General features: G+C 33.1%; 3 protein-coding genes across 8 annotated transcripts; all 3 read left to right on the top strand.

Annotated features, from left to right (window-relative positions):
• Positions 351-6,760, top strand: LOC109356498 (ubiquitin carboxyl-terminal hydrolase 8-like). Of its 2 annotated transcripts, none has more exons than XM_019599819.1 (13): positions 351-547; positions 650-853; positions 1,816-1,963; positions 2,107-2,166; positions 2,262-2,357; positions 2,625-2,972; positions 3,086-3,226; positions 3,372-3,542; positions 3,897-4,154; positions 4,316-4,464; positions 4,994-5,539; positions 5,733-6,006; positions 6,525-6,760. In XM_019599819.1, the coding sequence occupies exons 1-13, from the start codon at positions 366-368 to the stop codon at positions 6,642-6,644; spliced, it is 2,697 nt and encodes an 898-aa protein (XP_019455364.1). In that variant the 5' UTR covers positions 351-365; the 3' UTR covers positions 6,645-6,760. The 2 variants fall into 2 exon arrangements, with proteins under 2 accessions (XP_019455364.1, XP_019455365.1); XM_019599820.1 differs by having other exon boundaries at positions 650-854; positions 1,829-1,963.
• LOC109356499 lies at positions 8,880-15,496 on the top strand. 4 transcript variants are annotated; one of them, XM_019599821.1, is made up of 12 exons: positions 8,880-8,937; positions 9,176-9,297; positions 10,263-10,411; positions 10,536-10,660; positions 10,963-11,071; positions 11,181-11,220; positions 11,527-11,616; positions 11,727-11,826; positions 11,922-12,061; positions 13,024-13,126; positions 13,772-14,457; positions 14,816-15,496. In XM_019599821.1, the coding sequence occupies exons 3-12, from the start codon at positions 10,273-10,275 to the stop codon at positions 15,135-15,137; spliced, it is 1,854 nt and encodes a 617-aa protein (XP_019455366.1). In that variant the 5' UTR covers positions 8,880-8,937; positions 9,176-9,297; positions 10,263-10,272; the 3' UTR covers positions 15,138-15,496. The 4 variants fall into 4 exon arrangements, with proteins under 4 accessions (XP_019455366.1, XP_019455367.1, XP_019455369.1 ...); XM_019599822.1 differs by lacking the exon at positions 8,880-8,937 and adding an exon at positions 9,547-9,549 and having other exon boundaries at positions 9,051-9,295; XM_019599824.1 differs by lacking the exon at positions 8,880-8,937 and having other exon boundaries at positions 9,051-9,297; positions 13,772-14,032; positions 14,066-14,457.
• On the top strand, positions 16,217-21,031 carry LOC109356502. 2 transcript variants are annotated; one of them, XM_019599829.1, is made up of 3 exons: positions 16,217-16,496; positions 20,490-20,876; positions 20,907-21,031. In XM_019599829.1, the coding sequence occupies exons 1-2, from the start codon at positions 16,309-16,311 to the stop codon at positions 20,866-20,868; spliced, it is 567 nt and encodes a 188-aa protein (XP_019455374.1). In that variant the 5' UTR covers positions 16,217-16,308; the 3' UTR covers positions 20,869-20,876; positions 20,907-21,031. The 2 variants fall into 2 exon arrangements, with proteins under 2 accessions (XP_019455374.1, XP_019455373.1); XM_019599828.1 differs by having other exon boundaries at positions 20,490-21,031.

The following is a 24,277-nucleotide window of genomic DNA, read 5'->3' as shown; positions in this document are numbered from 1 at the left end:
CATTATTTCAAGATTTATAATTCTCTAACTAGAAATGACATAATTTTAGAATTTTATACTTAATAATTCAGATAGACAAAGTACCCAATTCTCCATAGAATAGGTCGCACCAAGTCAAATTTATCACAATCCATAGACAAAAAGAATATATAAATTTTAATTAACATATATTATTTTGATACTATCCATACTATCTCCTCACATGTTTTGGTAAAAATTTAATTATTTTCGGAGTTTGTAACATTCCCCTCATAATAAATGTCACTCAAAAAATTGAACTTTGGAATCGGTCCAATATCGACCCAATAAGAATAATATCATGGTAAGTTAAAGAGGGGGAGGGAAGGGTTAATGAGAGTAATGACATGACCCGTTTATCTTCCTCTCTCACTCGCTTTCTCTCTCTTCTTTCTCTCTCTACCCTCCGTCTCTTCAACTCCCTCTCTCGCGTCTTCAAACTCTTCTTCTCAATGGATTCCTCTCCCTACAATCTCCGGTTCAACGACCCCGATTTCGGCCTGGACCGGGTTTATTTACTACCTCACAGGTTCGACCGGTTTTTTCTTCTTCATTGTTCTCTTAAACCGTAATTTGATTGCATTGTAGTGAAATTTGAATTTGAATTTTTTTGTTGTGTGTGTGTGTGAAGATGGTGGAGTGAGTCACAATGTGATGGTGATCGTGTAGAAGGTGTTTTGTACACTGTGTTGTGTAATTCGGATTCTGAGTTTGAGATTTTGCTGCATTTGAAGAAGGAAGAGGATTGTGAGAAGATTAAAAGGTTGGAATTAGGGTTTTCTGGGCGTCAATATGCGTTGGTTTCTGAAGGGACTTGGTTGCGCGCGCTTAAGCGGTTAGTGAAGTGTAGTGTTGTTAAAATTATATGCATAATTGGTGATTTTGATTGATGTAATTGTGGTCCCGATTATGGTGTTTGGATTTGTGATTTTGTTGTTGTTGACTTGTGATTATTTTTGTTGTTCTTTATTGGGGTAGTTGGATGAAATGCTTACCACCCGGTAGGGGTGAACATAGGCTAGCTGGGCCTGGTAAGGTTTCTTCCTTGCCTGACCCTAAATGTTGAAGTTGTTTTTTGAATTCGAACTAGACCCTTAACCCGATGTTAAGCTGACTCCAAAGGTTGATCGCGTCAACTTTTAAACTCGAACCTAGACCCATTAAATATAATGCATACTCATTTATTATTATGAATATGCAATTTAACATATTATATATATATATATATATATTGTTAATCATTTATATATATGTATCTATGATGAAAAAATTGGAGAATCAATGCTATTTTGGGCCAAAAGGATGTCATTACTCTGTGCACAATTAAATATGTAGTTACAAAATGTTGAATGGATGACCTTGGGATGGGATATGTCTTGTTTGTCCCTTACTCAACCCTAAGTATTGACCGGGTCTAATTTTTGAACCCGATTCTGATCCTAGACCCGATGAAACCTGACCATATTCGGGCCCGATCATGATCCGACCAAACCGGGTTTGTAGGTAGGGTCGGGTCCTGCTCACCCCTGCCACTAGGCCAAAAGCTATAGTTGTTAGCCAATGAGTAAATTTATTTTCTTTAGTTTAGCGGCCAGTGTCGTGGTTCAATCTGACTCTGAACCGACCTGGTCCTTGCCAAGGCAGGATGCCGCATCATTGCCGGTGGGGGAGAAACTGATTCATTTCTTTATGTTAGACTTGTTTCTATTTCAAGTTAGAAAACTTTTTTGGATGGTTCTTTACAAGCACATATAACTTTAAGAAGTAGAAAACTTATTCATTTTACTCTTCTTGTAGGTGTAATGATTTAAATAATGCAACGCAAGATTTTGGGAGCCTCTTGCACTCAGAGTCAGAAGATTGTTTGCCTGATTTGTTCCCATTGCAACTTGGGATTTTTGTTTCTTGGGAAACAAATTCACTGGTTGCAAAGATAAGCCAAAAGGTACAATTAATGATATGATGGTTTTATTGTGAATAGTGTTTGACAAGGCTTAACGATTTTTTTTGCATAAAATTTACATTTTAATTTATTTTTGATTCCAATTAGCTTTATATAATCATTAATTATAATTGACATGATTTCAGGAAAATGGAGCTGAGTTTTACAAGAAAGCTTGTTACATTTTCAATTCTGATTCTAACCCGGTGAGTTAGCTTACTTAGCTAACTATTAATTGATTTTGATGATGGGTTGTCTATCTTGCCCTGGACACATATGATTCTGTTTATTGATTGTGCAGATGCAAATTTGGGACTTTTCGGGGCAGACAACCCAGTTGTTTATGAACGATAAAGTTAACTTACCAGAGAATTCTACCATTCGACCTGAAAACGAGGTATTTGCCGATTCACCCTTTTTTCTTGTGTGCTCTCATTTATAGTATTTTGTTGATGTTTCAAGTTTATGATGGTTCAGTGAGGAATTAGAAGATGCTTACTTGACAATTGGCAACTATTGGGTGGACATACAAATTAATCTTTGTACATGACAGTTTTCAATTTTAGACATGTTTTAAGATATATTGGTAGTTTTGAAATTTAAAAACTTGGATTACATTTACGTAGTCTGTTTATAGTGTTTCTTCTGCTCCATGTCCTTGCAGGTTCTTCTAGAGTTGCAAGTTCATGGACTTTCAGATTCTGTGAGGGAAAATGGGTGCAGTGAGATGATAGCAGATAGGTCTCAAATGGAATGTTCTTCTCACAGTGGCTCTGTCATGATGAATGGATGCACTGAAAGTGTGATCTGCAATGTAAAACAATTGAACTCCTTTCGAGGCAATATCTGTAAAGCAATTCGATCTTTGGGCTTGACAGGATTGCAGAATCTTGGAAATACATGTTTTATGAATAGTGCCATTCAGTGTCTGGCTCACACCCCAAAGCTTGTTGATTTTTTCCTTGGAGAATACAGTAAAGAGATAAATTATGAAAATCCCTTGGGGATGAATGTATGCTATTTATCTTCTTTCCTTTTATGTCGAATTCTCATTTATACACCTCTCTTTTTTGGTTATATTAAATTTTGTTTTTTTCCCTCCTCTTTTTTAAATTTTTTTCTCAGGGAGAACTTGCCTTATCTTTTGGTGATTTACTTAGAAGGCTCTGGGTTCCTGGAGCAAACCCTGTGTCACCAAGAACGTTCAAGATGAAACTGGGTAATTTTGCTCCTCGGTTTAGTGGTTATAGCCAGCACGACACTCAAGTTAGTATCTACTTTTAAAATAATTGTGAAATACATATTAAAACATTTGAAGTTTTTGTGTGCATCTCTTATCATTTATGACTTTTTCGTTGTTCTGATATGCGATGAAATGATTTTATAAAATATTGAAGTGTGTGGCATGCAGGAACTTCTAGCTTTTTTGTTGGATGGACTGCATGAAGACCTAAACCGTGTAAAACGCAAGCCATATCATGAAGTTAAGGATGCAGATGGCCGTCCAGATGATGAAGTGGCAGAAGAGTACTGGCGAAATTATCTTGCTCGCAATGATTCCGTTGTGGTTGATTTATTCCAAGTGAGTCTTATAAGATTGCTATTTTTGTGATGTGAAAATTTCTCAGTCTTAGCATTTTAACATCTCATTTCACAGAGAGATTTTAATCTTCTATATGTTAGATACTATTATAGAATTAGTGTAAAAGAAGTTTTTGTTAGGTAAACTGGCTACTAGCTACCGTTGAACTCATTTTTGATTGACTAGCTGTGTTGTTGACAATCTCATTGCATTTGAGGTTACGATTCTTCTTTTTCTGTATCCTTTATCTGATAGAGGCAATTAATTATTTTGTCATATAAATTCTATGTTTCATCTAGTTTTACAATTCTAAGTATCGAAATTTAATTTCAATTTTGTTCCATTATCTTGTAGGGTCAATTTCGGTCGACATTGGTTTGCCCTATGTGCAAGAAGGTTTCTGTCACGTTTGACCCATTTATGTATTTATCTCTGCCTTTACCTTCTACAACGATGCGAACCATGACTTTGACTGTTATGAGCACTGATGGGATTACCATGCCTTCTGTAATTACCATAACCGTGCCTGAGCGTGGTACACTCAAGGATCTAGTTGGGGCCTTAAGTGCTTCTTGTTCTCTAGGAGATGATGAAACACTATTGGTGGCTGAGGTATCTTGCAAAACTAATGCATTTAGTATAATTGTATTGCTTGACATCACTAATCAAGTGAAACATTATTTGAGATGTCTTTAACATTAATTTTATTAGGCTAATATAATATTTTTTCATGTGTATTCCAATTCGAAGTCTGACTTTATGGAATTATACAGATATACAAGAATCGGGTATATCGATTTTTTGAGGAGCCATCTGATTCATTAGCTGATATTAGAGATATAGAGAAACTTGCCGCTTACCGATTACAGAAAAATAGTGAAGCTAGTCCCTTGGTTGTTTTCGTGCATGAACTGGCGGAAAAGTAAGCTTTTTAATGCCCTAATTCCCTTTTACAGACTGCAGTAGTTTTATTCCTACAATATAGTTGTTGAGTGCTCCTGGACCTGAATATAATTACATTCTCCCATAATGGAGATGTCATGATAGAACTTTTTGCTACATGAAATGGTCTTTGACTATTTGGATCACATTCTCTTAGTGCATCTAATAATTTCACATTGGTTACCAGCACAAGATTTGAATCTAAAAGGAACTTTAGATTCTACTTATTCATGCATGACATTACAAAATTTTACAAATAATCTACATGGTTATTTTAAAATGCTAATAGTTTTTATACTCGTTGGTCTTATCTGTCTTTAGTATAAAGTAGACACACATGATTATTCAGGTATTCCACAAGAGTTGTGATTTCTGAGTTTCACACGAAAACAAATTTCGGTGTGAAACTTCATGTGTGTATTATATAAATGGGTCTGTTTTTGAAATTATTCAATGTCTACTTGCTGAATACTACGCCTTGTTTTGGTGCTTTAAATTTATTGTACCAGGTACCATTTTTCTGGGAAGGAGAGGTTTGATTATAGATCATTTGGTATTCCAGTTATGGCAAGGTTGTCAAATATTTCTGACGGAGATGATGTTCGTAGGGAGTTTCTGAAGCTAATCAATCCATTTATGATATCCAATGAAGATATATTAGATGAGTGTGATAAGGAAGAAAAGGCCATTAAAAAACTTAGTGAAGATGATGAAATGGGTGAAACTTCTAGTTCTGCAGCAGTAGGAAGTGATGAAGACTCAATCACTGGAACAGAAGATGACTTTGAATTCTACTTACCTGGTGTGCAAGGAATTGGGAATGTGAAGATAAAATTGAATGAACCATTACCATTCACAGTGTTACCTGGGAAGCTGGAGGTGCTTGTCATATGGTCAGATAAGATGCTTAAAAAGTACGATACATACCGTCTCAACATGTTGCCTGAGGTTTGCAAGCCCCAGCAATTCACCAAGAGAACACAAGAATCAATATCTATTTACAAGTGTCTTGAAGCCTTTTTGAAAGAGGAACCTCTTGGGCCAGAAGATATGTGGTGAGTAGAAATATTATATATCAAGTCTAATATTTTATATTTGATTTTTTTTTGTTTTTACTATCGAGAACTATTTTCAATACAAATTATCATCATATTATATACGTTAATCAAGATCAGTGTCCCTTATGTTCTAAAAGTCAGATGTACATTACAGTCCTTCGGATTTCTAATATTACAATTTGGTTTATAGGCACTGTCCTACTTGCAAAGAACCTCAGCAAGCAACTAAAAAACTAGATCTTTGGAGATTGCCTGAAATCCTTGTTGTTCATTTGAAGAGGTTCTCATACAGTCGATTCTTCAAGAACAAGCTGCAAACATTCGTTGATTTTCCAATAAATGATCTGGATTTCTCAAGCTACATTGCCCGCGGGAATAATCAGTCTTCAAATGGCTACATGTTGTATGCAATTAGTTGTCACTATGGAGGGTTAGGAGGAGGTCACTATACAGCATTTGTCCGTGTAAGTACCTCATCGTTGTTGATGACTCTCTCTTAATCTTTTACAACAATGGAATTAGTTCTTCTCCATGTTTTTATTAGGTACATCAATTGTTTACCCAAAGAAAAACAAAGTATTCCACTATATTAAGAATATTAGTTAATGTGTTGAATAGTGTCAAAGAACATCTAGTTGAGTATTGTGACCATTAGAATTAGGAGGTTTCTCCATCTAGTTTTGTCTTAGAGGTTTATTCCAAAGGATGCTAGAGCACATAAGCTTCTCATATGTACTATCACCTACTAATTTATGCTCTTTACTGTTGTAAGTTGCTCATAGTATTATCAGTTTAATTTTGCATCATTCATCTGCTACATTTTTTAAATTAACATGGAATAAGCTATATAGACAATTTGAACTCTTTCATTATTTGTTCTACCTGAATCTCATGATACACCTTTTTCCATGCTGATTTTATTCTGTAGATATATTTCACATATTTTGTAATAATGATTTTCCCACTATTTATTCCTTTGCAGTATGGCCATGATACATGGTATGAGTTTGATGATAGCAGGGTTATCCCTGTCAGTGAGGAAATGATAAAGACTGATGCTGCTTATGTTCTTTTCTACAAGAAAGTTCAGATTAAAACATAGATCCAATTGTGTAATTAGTCATAGCAACATGAAGAACTTGGAGATTTTTAAACCTTTTGTCTATACCTGAGACAAGTGAAGAGAAAAGAGATGGTTATAATATTGTACAGCTTTTTTGAAGCGACGGTGAAAAAAGGTAGATTTTGATTTATGAAACCTTGATAGATTGCTACTTTTTATGCTACATGTATATATACGTACTGAAAAATATTCAGAATAGTAACCAATTCTTTTAGGAAATGTAGCTTGGGATCTTTTTCTAGCCATGGTTATATGTGGAAATTAAAATTATACATTTTTTGTGTTCCTGATTCATCTCATTTTTAGCTGTATTTGGTTAGACAAATTATTTAGAAAGTTTATAAATTGATGAAGAGCCATGATGGATTCATTGTCTATGGAGGAATCAAGTATTGAAGGGCTGGATGTGAAGGTTTGAGGATTCTACTTAATGGTCTGTTTGCGAGTTAAGATTTGGAGATGAAAAAAGAGAAAATGAAAACTTTGGAATCATCTCATCAGTGTATTTCGTAGCTCCCAAGCTTTTTCATTACCTTCATTTCATTCCAAAATTCAACTCGGAAACAGACCCAAAAGGCACACCCTGATCTTGTCCTTGGAATCTAAGTTTAATAGTTGGTTTTGGTTGAAAAGATATCTAACATTGTAGTCTGTGCTTTTAAAAATTAAGAATAGTTTTAATGTTAATTTCATCTAACTGCAATTTACGTGGGTGTTATTTCTCTGGCTACGAAATGAGGTATTGTTTTGCTACTTTTGTCTATTGAATTTGATAAAAAAAAGTATGCTTTTGGACATGATTTAACATGTCAGGCATAATTTGTATGTAATTTTTTTGGATGGGTGAGTCCATGGGATTGTAATTATGGCTTTATATTATAAGGTTTATTATGTGCCTTTTGTAATGGGTTTTGAATGAATGCTCCTTATCCTCATTATATCATGTATCTAATCTAATCAAACTGGTTGAGGCAACCCATATGATAACATTAAAATCGGAATGGAACTATTCAACAAAGTTAGGTGACAAAAAAAAGGAACTATTCAACAAAGTTAGGTGACAAAAAGAGGGAACTATTATTTGTCAATTATTTATTTATTTACTTACTATTTGTCAATTTCTGACATGATGGTACTATTAGGTAATGTCAAATTATAAATAATCTTTCACTAAACAAAAACATAAATAACATTTGAAATAGATTTTCAACATAAAAATAATAGTGAATAGATAGAAGGATTAAGAGAATAATGTTTTGTCGATTAACATGATTTATAATAGAACAGTATGACGTCGTTCACTTCATGTGGTCGACCCCATTTAGTAGAATAAAGATTTGATTATTGTTGTTCGAATAAAATTTTGAACCACCTGCGAAATAATAATTTACAACCCAATAGAGGCAGGCAAGAACTAGTGTGTGTAGTGATAGCAGCAAGCAAGCATGATGTTGGCTGATATCACCAATGCCCCTTTTGAAAGTTTCAAAATTACATTTGCTGCATTGTTCCTTCCTTAACTTTCTCACTATCCCAAGTTCTTGTCTTTGGTACATTCCTAACACCTAACTCCTTCTATTAACCAACCTAAGTTCTTAACCTTAAATAAAACAAATATATATACACTTATTATTTGGCACATCCAATCAACTATTCTACTCTATTAAGAATTTTTTGCCATCTTCAAATATAGTTTTAAATAAAGTTAGACATTTGATTGATTGAAGTCACCCATATCCAATGACTTATGCATTCAATGCAGAAATCATTGCCTTCCCATGCCTTGTTATCTAATGCATAAACCAACCAAACGTTGGCTCAATGATATAAGGTCCTATTGTATTCCTATATAAGTTAAATATTCGATTCCTGATAGTAATATTTGTTAAGAAAAACAATCACATAATCTGAAAGAAATCAGTTATTTATCATTGATCAAAATGATATTAGTTAGACAAAAAAAACATAAGTCATGTGAATCACGAGCCATCCAATGAATAAAATACCGTTTTGAAAACTCAACATTTCTAGTTAAACTAAAACAATCCAATATATTTATCTACACTTAGTGGTATTAATAATAATATGATTTGGTACTTGCATGTCAAATTTACCGAAAGTAAAAGGATGCATCTTTATATCAATATATATATATATATACCTTTGTTCTCTCTAGCAAACTTAGCTATAAATCAGTGACCATGTTGTGTGGTCCACATAGCTAAAGCTCTGACTTTGAAGCATTAAACTTCATTTTCTAACCATTACACACGTATACCTCTTCTCTAATCCAAACCCCATCACTTTTTACTGAAAAAAATTCATTTTTTTATCTTCTTTCTTATATATAATACATAAATAGTAATATATCTGATACAATTAATAATAATAAATATTGTTAGTTGGGTTAGTTGACTGTTTATGATTCTGCTATTTGTCTTCAATTTCATGTACTTGTTAGATTATTTCCTTTTGAAGCAATATCACATGTTCTGTATCTTTTTTTGTAGGTGGTGAATGATTGGATATTGATTTTGAGATCTGCACTCTTTGGTTATTGGAAATTTCACTTTTTTGTTGTTATTAAAACCATCATACTCCTGCTGCAGAAACCAGAAAGTTCCATTTTTGTGTAAGTTGTGGTGTTTATTAATGAAATTTAATACTTGGGTACCTGCATAAATTTTTTAGTCATGGATTGAATTTCATTCATTGAGGTCCTTTATTTTCTGCTTCTGCAAATATGGTTTGGTTTTAGTTTTGGTTTTACTCATGTGGTTTCATTTAATTCACCTTTATATGTTCAGTGATTTTATGTGTTTCTTAGGGGGAACAAGTCTTCAAAATTGAGTTTATTTAGAAAGTGAATAAGTAATTAGAGTATGTTTACCTTAATTTAAGTTAAAGTGGTTCAGTAAATGTTATACCATAAATATACTTTTAAATAATCACTTTTTTGCTTTTAACAAATAAGCTCACTTTAGAGGAGCCTTGTACTTCTGGGGTAGGTATATGTTAGTGGTTTGGAAGTTTCAATAGTTTGAATTTTCTTGGTGTAGTTCAGATCTTCAAATGGGTGTGTTACAACCTATACTTGTGGCCAAACAATTTAGTTGTGCTAATTGGTAAAATAGAAACATTTTGTGGTTAGTTATGTGACAAATGCAAATTTTGTTTTGCATTGCACACAAACAATTGAGGCTGAGTCTCAATGCACAACGGTAATGTGACACTTGTGACCTGGAGGTCATTGATTCAAATCCTTGAAACAGCCTATTTGCTTGTGTGAGTAAGGCCGTGTACATTTACCCTCCAGTATCTAGGAGCCTCATGCATTGGGCCGTCTAAGTACTCAAACAATTCATGTATGATGGCATGTAAAATACACTTGAATGGTGTCGTAACCCAATTTCCGGTTGGAAGACCGACTATGATTTCCGGTTGGAAGACCGACTAATGGTTGACTAATCTTATTTAGCACCCCACTGTGGATTTGGATGTTTTTGAAAAGTATTTATAAATTAGAAATTTAGAATCCTATAAATGGTTATTCATCTAATAATTTTCTGAGAGAAGGCTTGTTCCTACTTTCCTTAGAGGTGCAAAGATGGAGAAAAAAAGAAATATTGTGCAGTATAGGGAGAGGATGGAAAAGACACTTGCCTCACCTGACCTGACAAATGACCAGATGCTCAAAACACTTGTCGAAAGTCAAGTCCGACGTTCTTCCGGGCAAGAAATAGAAGGTAATGACATTCTCTGGTTTCTTTTGAATTCATTTAGCAGAAGCATAAATGGTATTAGCTCACTGGAATCATTATTCTAGTTAAGTTAAGTTTGTCTTTTTAATTCTTTATTTGGTTTCTGCAGGATATAGAGAGAAACTAATCGAAACCAAGACTGCAGAGGTATCGAACATTCTCGATATGTTGAGGAGTGCTTCTATAGATGATAAGGGAGCCGGAGGATCTAGTATATCACACAGTGATTGGAAAGTATGCAATCTACTCTGTAGATGTAGCCGTGCAATGTTTTCTCTTGACACGCTCACGAAAAGATACAATTCATTTAGAATATATTCGGTTTATTTAGACCTCGAAATATTATTTGTTTTATCAATCCAACTGATAACTCTCTTCAAGATCAAACTCTACTTTTAAAGTTCAAAAGACTAATGCAACCCTGTGTGACATTTGTATTCTGAACTCTGTTTATGCTTTAGGCGATAGATAATAGATACATGACCTTTTCAATCTAATTTCTGATCATTATTTCATAATTTTACTTCTTTCGACAGTTAAAACAGGATAACGAAGAGTTCCGTGTAATGTATCGTGAAGCACCGGAGGGAACTCCCTTCCATACATTGCTAGTTGAGGGCTATGTAGATGGGCCTGTTGATGCTTGTAAGTAGCACTAGAACAAGAAACTTTTTGAGCCTCACCCTTTTACCAGCAAAAGCCGTATTATCGATCTCAAGACATGAAATCTAATGACTTCTTTGCTTCATTATAGGTTTATGCCTCTCATGGGAGACTTCCCTTTACAAGACATGGTGAGAATCATATGGCAATATGGCCTTTCAGTTTTTCATATATTAGTACTTAACAGCACGGAACACTGATTTCGTCTTTTTACTAATGAGTTTCTATATAAGGCTGGAAATTATAGTAATGAACGAAAGTTGCATTCGCAAGATCATTTTTTTTTGCGTCCATCTGACATTATTTTTGTTATGTTGTGGTCCTGTAAGTTTCTCTATAGCACATAAATGATTTTGAATCTAAGTAATGTGATCACTATAAAAATCTCACTCATACTTCTATCTGATAATACCCTTTTCACAATTTTCATTTTTCAGGTGGCCTCAGTCTACAATTCCCACTTTCAAAATTATTGCAGCCGATTGTTTGCAGAAGGTCCAGATCGGCGAACAATTAGCACTAGTTAGGTTTGTCCTGTCAACATCATTAAAAAAATTGACTTTCTAATCTCACTTTACCTTGGCAAACGCCTTTACTTTTGAATGCTGCTTATATTGCTTCGAATTTTGGAAGAAAGGATGAAGGTTCCATGGCCGCTGGCTACGAGGGAGGTCATAGTGCATTATTATGTGTTTGAGTACTTTCAAGACGACTTAATAGTTGTTATTTTGAATTCGGTAGTTACCTGGATCCTTCCTTGTTTTTTAAGAATGTTAGTTCTAAACTAGTTCTAAGCTTCATAAAAAGTAATTTGTGCTTAATTTGTTTTCAGGTCTCCGAGTCAAAGAGCATTGATGGAACCATTACTGGTTTTGACAATGACGCAATTCCTGAAGCAAAGGATGTCGTGAGAATGGATTTGGTAGGAGGCTTTGTTGTGCAAAAGGTGACATCGGAAAGAAGTTACTTTCGGTAAGTTTATGCCACTCAAACATACAAAGCTACTTAAATGGAGTAATGGAATTAAATGTGAATTGTCACCTGCTATAGACCATATAGCCACATATAGGATCTTGATTTTAAAGAAGAGGCAAAAAAATTCTGCATGTAAGTGGGTTGAACATTGATTTATGGTTTTGTTTATCTATAAAATCTGTGAAGCAAGTAATTTGCCCATAAATTTTGCAAATGAATTGAGTTAACTTTAGGTAATATTTTTTGTACTGACAAAATTTTATGATGGGTATTTAATTTTCCGCGAAAATGAGGCAACTTTAAGTAATGTTTTTTGTACTACGACAAAACTTTTTGATGGGTATTTAATTGTCCCCGAAAATGAGAGGCTAATTTCTTAAACTACTACACATGACTTTCACTTAAACTCAGTACTACAGTCTTCTAAATAGTTCAAGTAAAGGTATCCTATAGTTCCTAGTCACCTTTTGTTTTGAACTTTTGATTGCTACTTTGTCAAACCTTGATTTTGCTGATAATTCTGTGAATGGCTGTATAGCTGTTTTGATTATCATATCTAAAGTTATTCTACTGTTAGCAGTGATATTTGGTAGCTTGTTTTGAACATAAATTTGCTATCCCGAACTCTGTCTCATACTCTGCCCTGCTCTAATGAAAACATGTCATGTTCCGCTCTAAAGTTATTCTACTATTTTTGCTTTATTTTCGTTGCCGTGAGACAGTGTATGACATAGGATTTGGAATAGCAGATCTTCTGTTCAGCTTGTTTTATGTTTCAATTATCAGTTACCTATTCATTTATAATTGGATTTTAGAAGAAATACATAATTTAAAGCTGTCTTTGTAGAATTTTATGGCCTGATTTCCAACATGTGGTCAAAAATGAAAAATGTACTAAAGAGAAGAGATTTGATTAACAACGCTGATCCGAAGACTTAATTTTATGTCGAATTTTGTAGGACAATAGCAAATATGGATATAAAGGTAGATTTGATACCTCCATCCCTTATAAACTTCATTTCAAGGCAACTCATTGGAAGTGGCTTCAGACTTTATCAGAAGGTTTTAGATTCTTTTCATATACACTTTTTTTAATAGGCATTCAGTGAATATTTACTTTGTCTTAATTTTCTGGTATCTAACTAATAAGATCAACTCATTACTTTAAAGATGAACAAATAGTTATGAGTAAATGTAAGGCTGCATTATGTTTAAAACTTTGATGAAATCATGAGTGATTTACTTAATTATCATGTCATTATTAGTATTAATATTATTTGAAAGGGCAATCCGATGCTATAAAACTCCCATCATGCACACTATCCGGGGAAGGGTCGATAGGCATAGTCTTACCTTGTATATGTGAGAAGGTGATTCCATGACTGAAACCCTTGACCTCCTTTTCACATGTCAATAATAAAGAAAAGGAGGATTCTTAATTACTAAGAAAAAGGTATGCAATATCCTCCTTAAACCCAGAAGCAAAAATGGAAACAAACACATTAATATGGATTCTTCGTTAAACATATTAGCATGTATTTTAAGTTTTTAACTTGTGTAGTTGGATTTCGCCCGGGCTTCTTGAAGACCGGTTTCAGTTTCCGTACTATTATCTGCAAGTTCGAATGCATAAAACATCCTTGCATTGTTTTGTGTTTTATTTTGCTATTATCTTTTGATGTTAAACTAGCACCGATGTTGTCATAGGCTGTGGCTTCTAAAAAGAGCCATGATAAAGAACTCATCAAGGCCTTGGAGGACCCGTTGTATGTTAGAATTCGCGAAGCTCTATATAGCATTAATGGATCAAAGGCTATAAATGGAGAAGACCTTACACAAGTTGCAAACATTCAAAGTAAGCAAGATGCGGCAAAACATATATCTTGGGAGGATAGAAGCAATCAACATGCAAATATTCTCAACGGCGAGATTGTCGAAGATATTATAGACTCTGTAGAAGAGGATATTGTAGAGATAGTAGAAGAAGATTATGGAGAGATCGTAGAAGCAGATAGTGAAGAGATTGTCCAAATTGAGAAGAGTGACAAGAAAGTAGATGATATTCCAAATGAACAAGTTGATATTGATATAAGGAGTGTAGTGAAGGGCAAGAGGAATGTGAATATCAGCTCAGAGGTAAAACTGGCTCTAGGAACATTAGATAGGGCTCTTTCAATGGTTCGGAAAAACAGATTTCATTCGCGCAGGTCCTCTTCTCGCTCTGCTAATGACGAGTCTCGCTGCATGGAAAAAGATGGCGTAGTTGATTCATATTCTTCAAAACTTGTTCAAGAATGTTCGAAAATCGAGTTTAGTTTTCAAGTATCAAACAGCAATATAGTGGAGGAAATTTCTCAAGAACCCGGAACTAATTCTGTCATCCAAAACTTCAGGTGATTATGTCATTGTTTCTCTAGTTATTAAGGAATAAAAGTTTGTGTATGAGTTGAGATCTTCTTCGGTAAAGGAGAGACCAGTACTGGAGTATAAGAGAGAAAAATGTTTTCGTTAATTCTTAAATTTATTTTATGGAAAAATAATTTTAAATTAGGACTGTTACTTATCATTTTTTGCCACATGTCGTCATCTTATCCAGTAATGGACCTTCCAATACTGAAGAGGATCCAAACCCGATTTGAGTTGTATCCTTCCATATGCTTTGTTTGGTAATATAAGCCAAGTAGTATATAATATTGTCAATTATGAACATATACTTAACTACTTGTTTATTCTTTTCTGTGGTTCCTTCAGTCATACAGGAACAAATCCTAACTCAAAGGAAGTAAACTATAACAAAGTAGTACCAGCTTCATCAGAGCAGAATCTTTCAAGACCAATCGAAGCAACCGAGGTTGCTTCGTATTCTTCGAAAAACGGCACGACAATGGACCAAACAAGATGTGATAACCAGCTATTAAACACAGATACAATCCAAGATATGGCTTCAGATGACCCAAAAAATTCAACCAGACAGAAAAAATCAAACAACCTTGTAAACCAAGGTACCTCTTTAGATGTACCAAAGCAACCAAGAGTGCAGAAAAAGTATAGATACTGTTGTTTTCTGCATTAGAAAATAATTCTGGTCTAGCTTTTTAGCAGATCTGTCTAAGTTTTGTGCGTTGTCACTGCATTATCGACCATTCATGTTTAATCATTATTGACTTTTCAAAAAAAGTAATACAAATGAATGGTGGATGACGTACTGACTCTGTATAAATCTTTATACTGATATTGCATAGATATTACACTCTTATTATTTTCTCATTTACAATAAAAGGGAGAAAAGTTAATTGGTCAAAAGCAGAAGAAAAATAAGGTATTTATAGGCATCTTGTATTGTAAATAACTTAGGACAGATTTTGGTATTGTCTTGTCCTTGTTTTTCATTAAGCATTGTAATAATATGTGTAATATTAAATTGTTATACTATCATTGAAATGTATGTGGATGCATCTAAAAAGATACAAGTTTTATTATATTTGTGCATGAAATATTTCTAGGTCCAATAAAAGACAAGGTGAAAAAACAAACTAGTGCCAATGAACCAATAATAATATGTTGGTTCAGTAGTAGAAAGTCTCACCAGATCTTTAGGTCGATCAAAAGATCAAAGATTTAATTCTAAATAGCAACATTGGTTGGAACTCAAAAGAAATTAGTTCTTTATCCCAAATATTCTTAGTTATACCAAAAAACTAGTGTCAATCAATTATAACCTCATATGGAACAACAATTATATCGATCATGTAATCATATAAGTCTAAACCTGCTATATTAGCCAGATTTTATTTAACTATAGATTTTCATTTAAAATTACTATTTTTTTATAAAATGATTTAATATTTAACAAAATAGTATTGCATAGAATAAAATACACAATCAATACTTTATTCGTACTTATAACTTTTAAAATATGGTATGACTCTTATGATTTAATATGTATATATGGACAGTATAATTTTTTTGAAACAAATCATCCACTATCATTTACTCTCAAAATAAAAGTAATACAAATTAAATGATGATAAAGTATAAAAAAACTATATTAATTGTGTATAGATTTTAATATATAGTTTAAATTGAGCCAAATTTGTGAGAACAAAATATATTTTTTATTTATTATTTTATCACAAAATAACACACACGTGGCATCTTCCATAACCTTCTGTTCTTGAAGGGAAAGTAACCGCTACAACCAATAAAAACCCATTCAAACCGCACCTCCTTCACATTTCAATACAATGGGTTGGGTATGGCATGATGATGACGTCGAACACAATGCATTATCATCATCACATGACGTCACCTCCGAACAATGCTCCACCAGAAAAATCGTGAAATCGCAGTGCAGAACGGAGGAGGTGGAGCCTGGAAAATTCATTCGTAAGTGCGAAAAAACCGAAGAGCTTCTTAGGGATTGCGTTGGAAGGTAACAAATTTTTATTTATTTACGAATATATGATTGATTTATTATGTATAGACTTGGTTTTATTTTATTCCTAGGGTTCGGTTATTAATTTGATTATTTTAGAAGAATATAAAAAATGCGGCACAGTGCACGAGTCTCTCACCTGGTTGATGTCGGTTGGTATCTAACCTTACAAGGAATATGATCAGGTTGTTTATGGATTTAGGAATTCCAGCGAGAATTTGAAAACTTAAATGAAATAAGAAATAGAAATTCATGCAAGAAGAAAAGAATCTGAACTTTCTTATTGAAAATAGGCAATGAAATGTTAGAAAGGATACACATGTATTTGAATGAAAATGTCAAAAGATAACAAGTTATTTATAAGAGTTCTACTTCAACAAAGTAACTAACTACTTTTACAAATATATCCCAAACATTGCCCCTCTCATTGAAAAATTCTTGTCCTCAAGAATTCTTGTCTTCAACTACCTTTCGTAGTTTTTCATCTTCTAATTCAACATGGTTGAAGTGTAATCCCTCAGCTCTTCCTTCATTTATGCAAGCAAGTGTCAGATTAGGCTTAGCTCTATTCCTACCTAACTCAACGTAATTCTCCGGGCCTACTATTGGTTTCGTAGTCAAAATGAGTTTACTAGTGTATGACTTAGAAACCTTCTTAGGAAGAACAACACTACAACTTTGAGTATTGGCTACTTCATAAAGTTTGGCTAGTGTAAAGGCTTTCATCATAGTTTGTGGTTGAAATACCCTAACCAACAATTGTATATCTTGTCTTAATCCATCAAGGAAGTAGCTAAGTGTATATTCTTCTGGAAAATCTAATATGGAGATGATTGCATTGAACTCTTCATGATACTCAATCACTAATCCTTTCTGTCTCAAATTCATTAGTTCCACAATAGGATAATCATTCACCTTTCTATATTGTTCAACCAAAAATTTCACATATTCATCCCATTTAAGCCAAGAACTATTCCAATTAGATTTAACAACATCATGCTATTGTAATGTTTTTCCTTCAAAATGAGCATTGGCTAATTCTACTTTAAACTCCTCGGGCGTTCCATTACACAAAAATTAGGTTTCACATTGATTTATCCAAGACTTCACATTTTTCCCACTGAATCTAGGGAAATCAACTCTAGACAGTACAGTTTCAGAAGCAAAGTGTGAGGGATTGAAATTTTGATCACCTGAAAGTCTGAAACAAAACATCGACACCAATTAAAGCTTCTATTCTTGTTCCTCTTCATAAGTTCCTCCATTGTATTCTTCAATGATTCTACTAATGTCTTTTGAATTGCACCCACAAGCTCCACCATGTGTTTCTCAATTTTCTCCACCATTCGATGTTCCAGCCGACCTTTTACTTCCTTCAGCATTCTTTGTGTAGGTTCTGCCGTTTCTCTTCCCAGAAAAGAAGAAGCTTTTGATACCAATTGATAAAGTTGTTTATGGATTTAGGAATTCCAGCAAGAATTCAAAAACTTTAATGGAATAAGAAATATGGATTTTTGCAAGAAGAAAAGAATCTAAACTTTCTTATTAAAAATAGGCAATAAAATGTTAGAGAGGATACAAATGTAGTTGAATGAAAATGTCAAAAGATAACAAATAACTTGTTAACAATTATTTATAAGAGTTCTACTTCAATCAACTAACTTGCTTTACTTTTACAAATATACCCCTAACATAATAGAATGTTTCCAAAATTTGAAACAATAATCTTATCTGACATTGTTTGATACTACCAAGGGAATCCTCTTACCTATGGTTAAGGAACTAATCCTTTCGGGATGTGACTGTCCTTCTCAACAACTGTTATTCACAGGAATTGAACCATTGATATTTTGTTCTATCTGAGGATCTAGTAAGGTCTTGTAACATTATACCAACACTTTCTTGGTTGTTATCTGAGATTTGGTTAGACTAAAAAACTTACAAAAAATTATGCTAACCTCCTTTGTTGTTTTTGTTATCATTACACACTTACCTTACATGGATGGTGAATCGGTGATATTGAAATTATGCTTACCTCTCCTTAAGCTAATGAGTATTACTTTTGAAACAAGAGGGGTGCTGGTTACAATTGAGAAGAACCTCCAGGGTGGTTGTTGTAATTTACCCTTGATTTCAGACTCCCTGGTTGGAGAAAAGGTTGTATGAACATTCTGTTGTTACATTAGGATAGAATAAGATTTCCTGGAACTAGGTTCATGAAAGTGGGTAAACTTTAAGATGCATAGATCAGAATAGTTTGGAAATCTTGTTTTTATTTTGAGTGACTGATTTTTGACCTAGATAGAAGAAGTGGAATGTTGGAAGTTATATGTGGAAGTATGGATTGCTTGTTTAGGTTGTTGGAAGTCAAATTATTTTTCTTCTTGCAAAGTAAAGTACTGTATTAGCTTGGTGCATCTTATTAACTGATCACTGGTTTGATTAAGATCATAAGTGAAACTGTGAAAGTTAGATTTGCATAAAGTCCATATAAACAAGCTTTTAGTAGGTCAATGTTCTACTTTTGAAGTCTGTGCAAGAATATTGCCAAACAAATTTGATGGTTTAAAACTTCCTTAATGGCACATGCCATTGGAAAATTTTGGTGCTGGATACATACATTCCAACAAGTTTAACATTGTGTCTGATCAGCACAATCTTCAAAAAATTGGGATTACTCCAAGGTTTATTTGCAAGTTGGGTTTTGGAGGGGAGTGAATGAAAATGTAAGGTCTCAGAGAGTCACCTCACAAGTGTATTTCATAGCTCGGAAGTCTTGCATTTCCTTTCCTTCCCCTCCAAAATCCAACTCGCAAATAGACCCTAGGTATCTAATTCTTCTGACCATCTGAGATGAAAAAATGGGTGAAGTGGAAGATTCCCTTGGAAATTAAAGGATACATTGGTAGACAAGACCTTCTTTTTCTTTGCTAAGAGCCACAAACAAACACCTGTCTTTCTACTTCTCTCTCCATCCCCCCACCCCCCACACACACACACTCACAGAGAGAGAGAGAGAGAGAGAGAGAGAGAGAGAGGACATAATACTATACAAGAAGTAGAAGATGCAGTTAAAATCAAATTGCTAAAGTGTTCAGTTTGCCAACATGGGAAATGAAAAGCTTCCGGCCACAGCAGCATGGTTCTTTCAAAGTTCAAATATTGCTTAGAACTGAGCTTATGTAGAACTTTCTTTCAAACCTGGTCTAGGTATCAGTTGAATGTTGAAGTGCTTACTGTCTAATATTACGTATGGCTGAATCTTTGGTGTAAAACCATCTAGAACTATTTATGACTAGCATGGGTCTTGCACTTGGGCTTTTCATTGTAAGTTGGTCCTTAAATGATATTTGATTGCTGAACAGCATGAGATTTTCAAGCCCTACTTTCCTTGTTTAGGTCTGATGTAGATATCCAAATGATTGATCATTAGGAATCATGGACATGACAACAGACCAAAATTTATAGTAATGAATTATGAATTATGACATTGACATGACTCTTTTTTTAGTGTCCATCCTTTTTACATTGATTTTTAGTTTTCAGCATTTGGTTCTGCCAGCCTTCTAGAATAACTCCCTTAAACTTGGAAGTATTATTATATGAATATATACAGCTTTTGTGAACATTCCTTGCTTCACAAGCTGATTCTAATTTTCCTGAATTAGTTTTCTCCTAGGCCTTCAGCCATTTGCAAAGGGAGCACATCCAGCGTCCCACAAAAGTGTGTCACTTCATGTCTCAGTATTTGTGATTGATTGAAAAAATGTAGTTAAAAATATAATATTAAAATAACTTTTTGATCAATCACAAACAGTGACATATGGAGCGATACATTTTTCGGGGCAGAAGTTGTCCACCCATTTGGAAATGGCAACAACAACAAGAACTGCACCGCTCTCTCTCTCACACGCACACACAACAGATGTGCTCAATCACTCACTTTTACTGTATAAATTTGATCTCACTTTTTCCTTCCACTTTTGCCAGGCCTGCAGAAGTGGTACAATCAAACAAAGAATATACTGAAGAGGATGTCACAAATGAGGTACTCAAAGGAGGGTCTATCACATTTGGTTCATCACACAATGGTGCATTGGACTTCCCCGGGCTACGAAGTGATATTGAAGCAATGGAACGGAACCTTTTTGGTGGTCTGAGTCGATTCTTTGAAACAGCTGAACAAATGACCAATGGCTTCTTTGATGTTGTGAACTCTCCACACATATTTGATGCAGAGTCTTCATCTCCACCCCCAACGAGGCGAGGAATACCGATTGAAGAATATCATGGGCAAGAAGCTTTTCCTAAACCCAAAGAGAAGGAATCAATAGATACTGATTTTGCTGCCATGGCTAAAGATATTTAAACTTTAGAGTGTAGCCACTTTATATGATACATGTGAAAGTGTTGTGGATATGGATATATTTTTCCTAGTATTGCGTTAGTTTATGAACACCTTTGACTTCAAGTATGTCTTCTAATAACATGTTCAGTGCATCTTCTGCAGCTATTGAATATGTTTTCTTAAAGCTTTGGTTGATTTGATTTAATTATGGGCTTTTCTTAGTGTAAATAAATGCTTGTGTGCTATATTACCTATTGGGAATTATTATGATCTACCTCAGCATTTCTGTTAGGAACTATGTAGCTCTAGTTTACTGGTCTTGTGGCAATTCTTTTGTAATTGTTTATGATACACTAGCTAATGATGTGAACCATGTGTTGTGGTAGGAAAAGAATTTGTTGTCCCAAATGATGTTTTGAACTCTGCCCCGAACTAATAATATTGAAACAAAAATAGAAAAATAATAAACATTTAATTTTTTTTAATTGATATGACATATTTTTATTGGTCATTTATCACTTGTACATTTTACATATGTTTTCACTGAAGTGGTGGGGAATATTATGGATCTTCAAGGTTTCAGTTTCAACACTTCATATTACTTGCCATGTACAAGGACAGCTTCGTTACTAAGGGTTTGTTTGGGAGTTAGATTTTGAAGAAGAAGGAAGGGAAATAGAAGATTTGAGAGTCATCCCACACGTGTATTTCATGGCTCTTAAGCTTTCCATTTTCCTTCTTTCCTCTCCAAAATTCAACTCTCAAACTCACCATAAGAGTTTTTAAGATTGTCACATTAGCATTTTCACCACTAAGACTAAACTTAATACTTTAGGTGTATGTGTTTTGGTGCATATTTCATCACTAACATTCATATTTAATCATGTTGACTCTTAAAGAAAAGTAACATAAATGAATAGTGAATAATATAATAATTATATATAAATTTTTACACTGATAATACATAATATATAGATATTAAACTATCTCTTACGTGTGTTATTTTCAAACAGCAACTGCCCCATCTTGAAGACATCCAAAATGAATATACCAAGCATTTCCAGCTTGTTATTTGGTGTCAATAATAGGTGACTATAAAGATGTTATTGACTTATTGATATTCAATGATCCATAGTATTCAATAAACAAAACAAAAATTCAATGATCCATCATAAAAAATTGTGTTTACCCATTGTACCCTCACCCTTCCCCTTTTTTAAAGGGTATCACAAGCATAACCGTGAGATTAACCCAAACTCGGTGTGGTAATTAGGTAAAAAGAAAAATTTGTGTAAAGATATATATAACATGTTATATTTATAGACAACTATATTTATGTTTTTGTACTATTATTTATGACTAAATTTTAACTAAAATTAATTTTTTAATGTAGTATTAAAATTTTATTAATCATCTCTACGTACATATGTCTTCTTACAAATTTTTTTCTTAAATAAAACCATTCCAAAATAACAACTCGATATTCTAACTCCTAACCTTACAAATATATGGATCATTCCCACAATGGTTATCATGAATTCATGATATTGGCAGAGTAGTTGAATTAGTACACAATGAAAGCATGCTATATAGTGTTGCATGATAAATGAAGGAAAATGATTTCAACTCACTTTCATTAATGGGAATAGTCAATGTTTGTATTTGTGGATATAATATATTCAATATTAAAAAAACAACAAACTAATATATAAGAGTAGAATATATTGTTTTTATTTGAAGTATAAAGTATTATATTTTCCTTAAGTTTTATATCTTCTCAAACAAGCATAATTATATCCACAAATCTTGTTCATCATTGGGATATGATTGCAATTGTGAGTGTACTTGTTACAAAAGAAAGAAACTAGTTTGGTGGCAAATATATTGTCTAACTTTGAAGGCAGTGTTTAGTACATACAGATCTACAAATCCATTACGATCAGCAGCATTATTAGCTCATTCCTCACATTACTCTATTTAAATGATGTGTTTTTTAGTTGGATTAGAAGAAAGAGAAAAAGAAGATTTGAAAATCATAAAATATACTTATGAAATGATTTGAAACCTTTTATTTCTCTTCATGATTCCCAAATAGAACTAAATGATAATGTTTTGCTTCCTACTTGTTATTAGTATGGATTGGTGGGTATTTAGGCTCTTTTATGTTAAGGTAGCTTTTATCATCTATTTGTTGGTCCAGTTGTTTAAGATCCTATTAAATCTTAAATAAGTCAAAAGTTTAATTTTTAGGAATAACAGTTATTGGGAGAGACAATCATACATTTCGAAAAATGACTAATTCTTTACTCATGAAATACCTTTATTTATACAAATAAAAACAAGTAGGCTTTTTGCCTTTTTCTCATAGGGGCAAATATCAATCCAGAATATTTGTTTTATAAAAGAATATTATATATATGTATAAAGTCATAAAGGGAATGGCAGATTGGTTGATGAATATTGTTTTACGTTCTCATAATAGCTTCACACTATTTTTTTATATCACCCACCTCTTAATTGTAGAAATTTCACAAAAATTTCCTTTTATCTTTGTATTTTATTGAAGTGGCTTTGCCCTATCTTATTACCCCAAAAATAATGTATGGTAGTGGGTATCTATGCTCTTTGTTAAGTTCAAAGAATTTTCCTTCCCTTTAGAAAAAATAAGCAAAGAATATAATGTATGAAGGGGAATGATTTGTTGGGCAATCAAGGAATAAATACTATACTATAGTTGGTGCCAGCTTTGATAAAAAAGAAATATGTTTCATACAAAAAACAAAAACATGATATTATATTAGAAGCTTACGTTGAATATTTATATAATAACCGACACCTTTAAGAGGCACATGTATAATGCAAGAACAATAAACTAGAATGTAATATCTATACAACATAAAAATTTATACATAATCAATACATCATTTATTATTTATTTGTATTACTTTTATTTAAGATAATGATGATTGAAAATGAATAGTGAATAATACAACAATAATATAAAAAAAATTTATATTATCGATGCATACATCTTTATCTCAATAAAATATGTTATCTACTTCAACAAATAATTAATCCCACAACAACCCTCTTAATCACTATCCTATTGACCCATTAACAACTTTACTTAATGAACAAGAAATGAACCTTACATTTGGCTCCAAAACTAAGCAAAGGTCCATTTATTTACTTTAATGTTTAGCTGAAAGGTTCATCTCATTATATTTTTTCAATATAATCTTCTGATGGAAGGTCCTTTTCCTAGATGGTAGAAAATTTTGTAGCAAGAAAATGAATTTGGAAGGCATAATAATAATAATAATAATAATAATAATAATAATAATAATAATAATAATAATAATAATAATAATAATAATAATAATAATAATAATAATAATAATAATAATAATAATAATAATAATAATAATAA

This window comes from Lupinus angustifolius, chromosome LG09, assembly GCF_001865875.1.
Source record: "Lupinus angustifolius cultivar Tanjil chromosome LG09, LupAngTanjil_v1.0, whole genome shotgun sequence".
NCBI lineage: Eukaryota > Viridiplantae > Streptophyta > Magnoliopsida > Fabales > Fabaceae > Lupinus > Lupinus angustifolius.
Note: the sequence above shows the minus strand (reverse complement) of the source record. Positions and strands in the feature narration are given on the sequence as shown.

Coding starts and splice junctions, on each gene's coding strand:
- LOC109356498 (XM_019599819.1), top strand. CDS start 366: ATGACCCGTTTATCTTCCTCTCTCACTCGCTTTCTCTCTCTTCTTTCT. Junction 3,543..3,896: donor TTGTGGTTGATTTATTCCAA/GTGAGTCTTATA, acceptor ATTATCTTGTAG/GGTCAATTTCGGTCGACATT. Junction 4,465..4,993: donor GTGCATGAACTGGCGGAAAA/GTAAGCTTTTTA, acceptor TTATTGTACCAG/GTACCATTTTTCTGGGAAGG.
- LOC109356499 (XM_019599821.1), top strand. CDS start 10,273: ATGGAGAAAAAAAGAAATATTGTGCAGTATAGGGAGAGGATGGAAAAG. Junction 10,412..10,535: donor TTCCGGGCAAGAAATAGAAG/GTAATGACATTC, acceptor TGGTTTCTGCAG/GATATAGAGAGAAACTAATC. Junction 11,827..11,921: donor TAGTTGTTATTTTGAATTCG/GTAGTTACCTGG, acceptor ATTTGTTTTCAG/GTCTCCGAGTCAAAGAGCAT.
- LOC109356502 (XM_019599829.1), top strand. CDS start 16,309: ATGGGTTGGGTATGGCATGATGATGACGTCGAACACAATGCATTATCA. Junction 16,497..20,489: donor CTTAGGGATTGCGTTGGAAG/GTAACAAATTTT, acceptor CACTTTTGCCAG/GCCTGCAGAAGTGGTACAAT.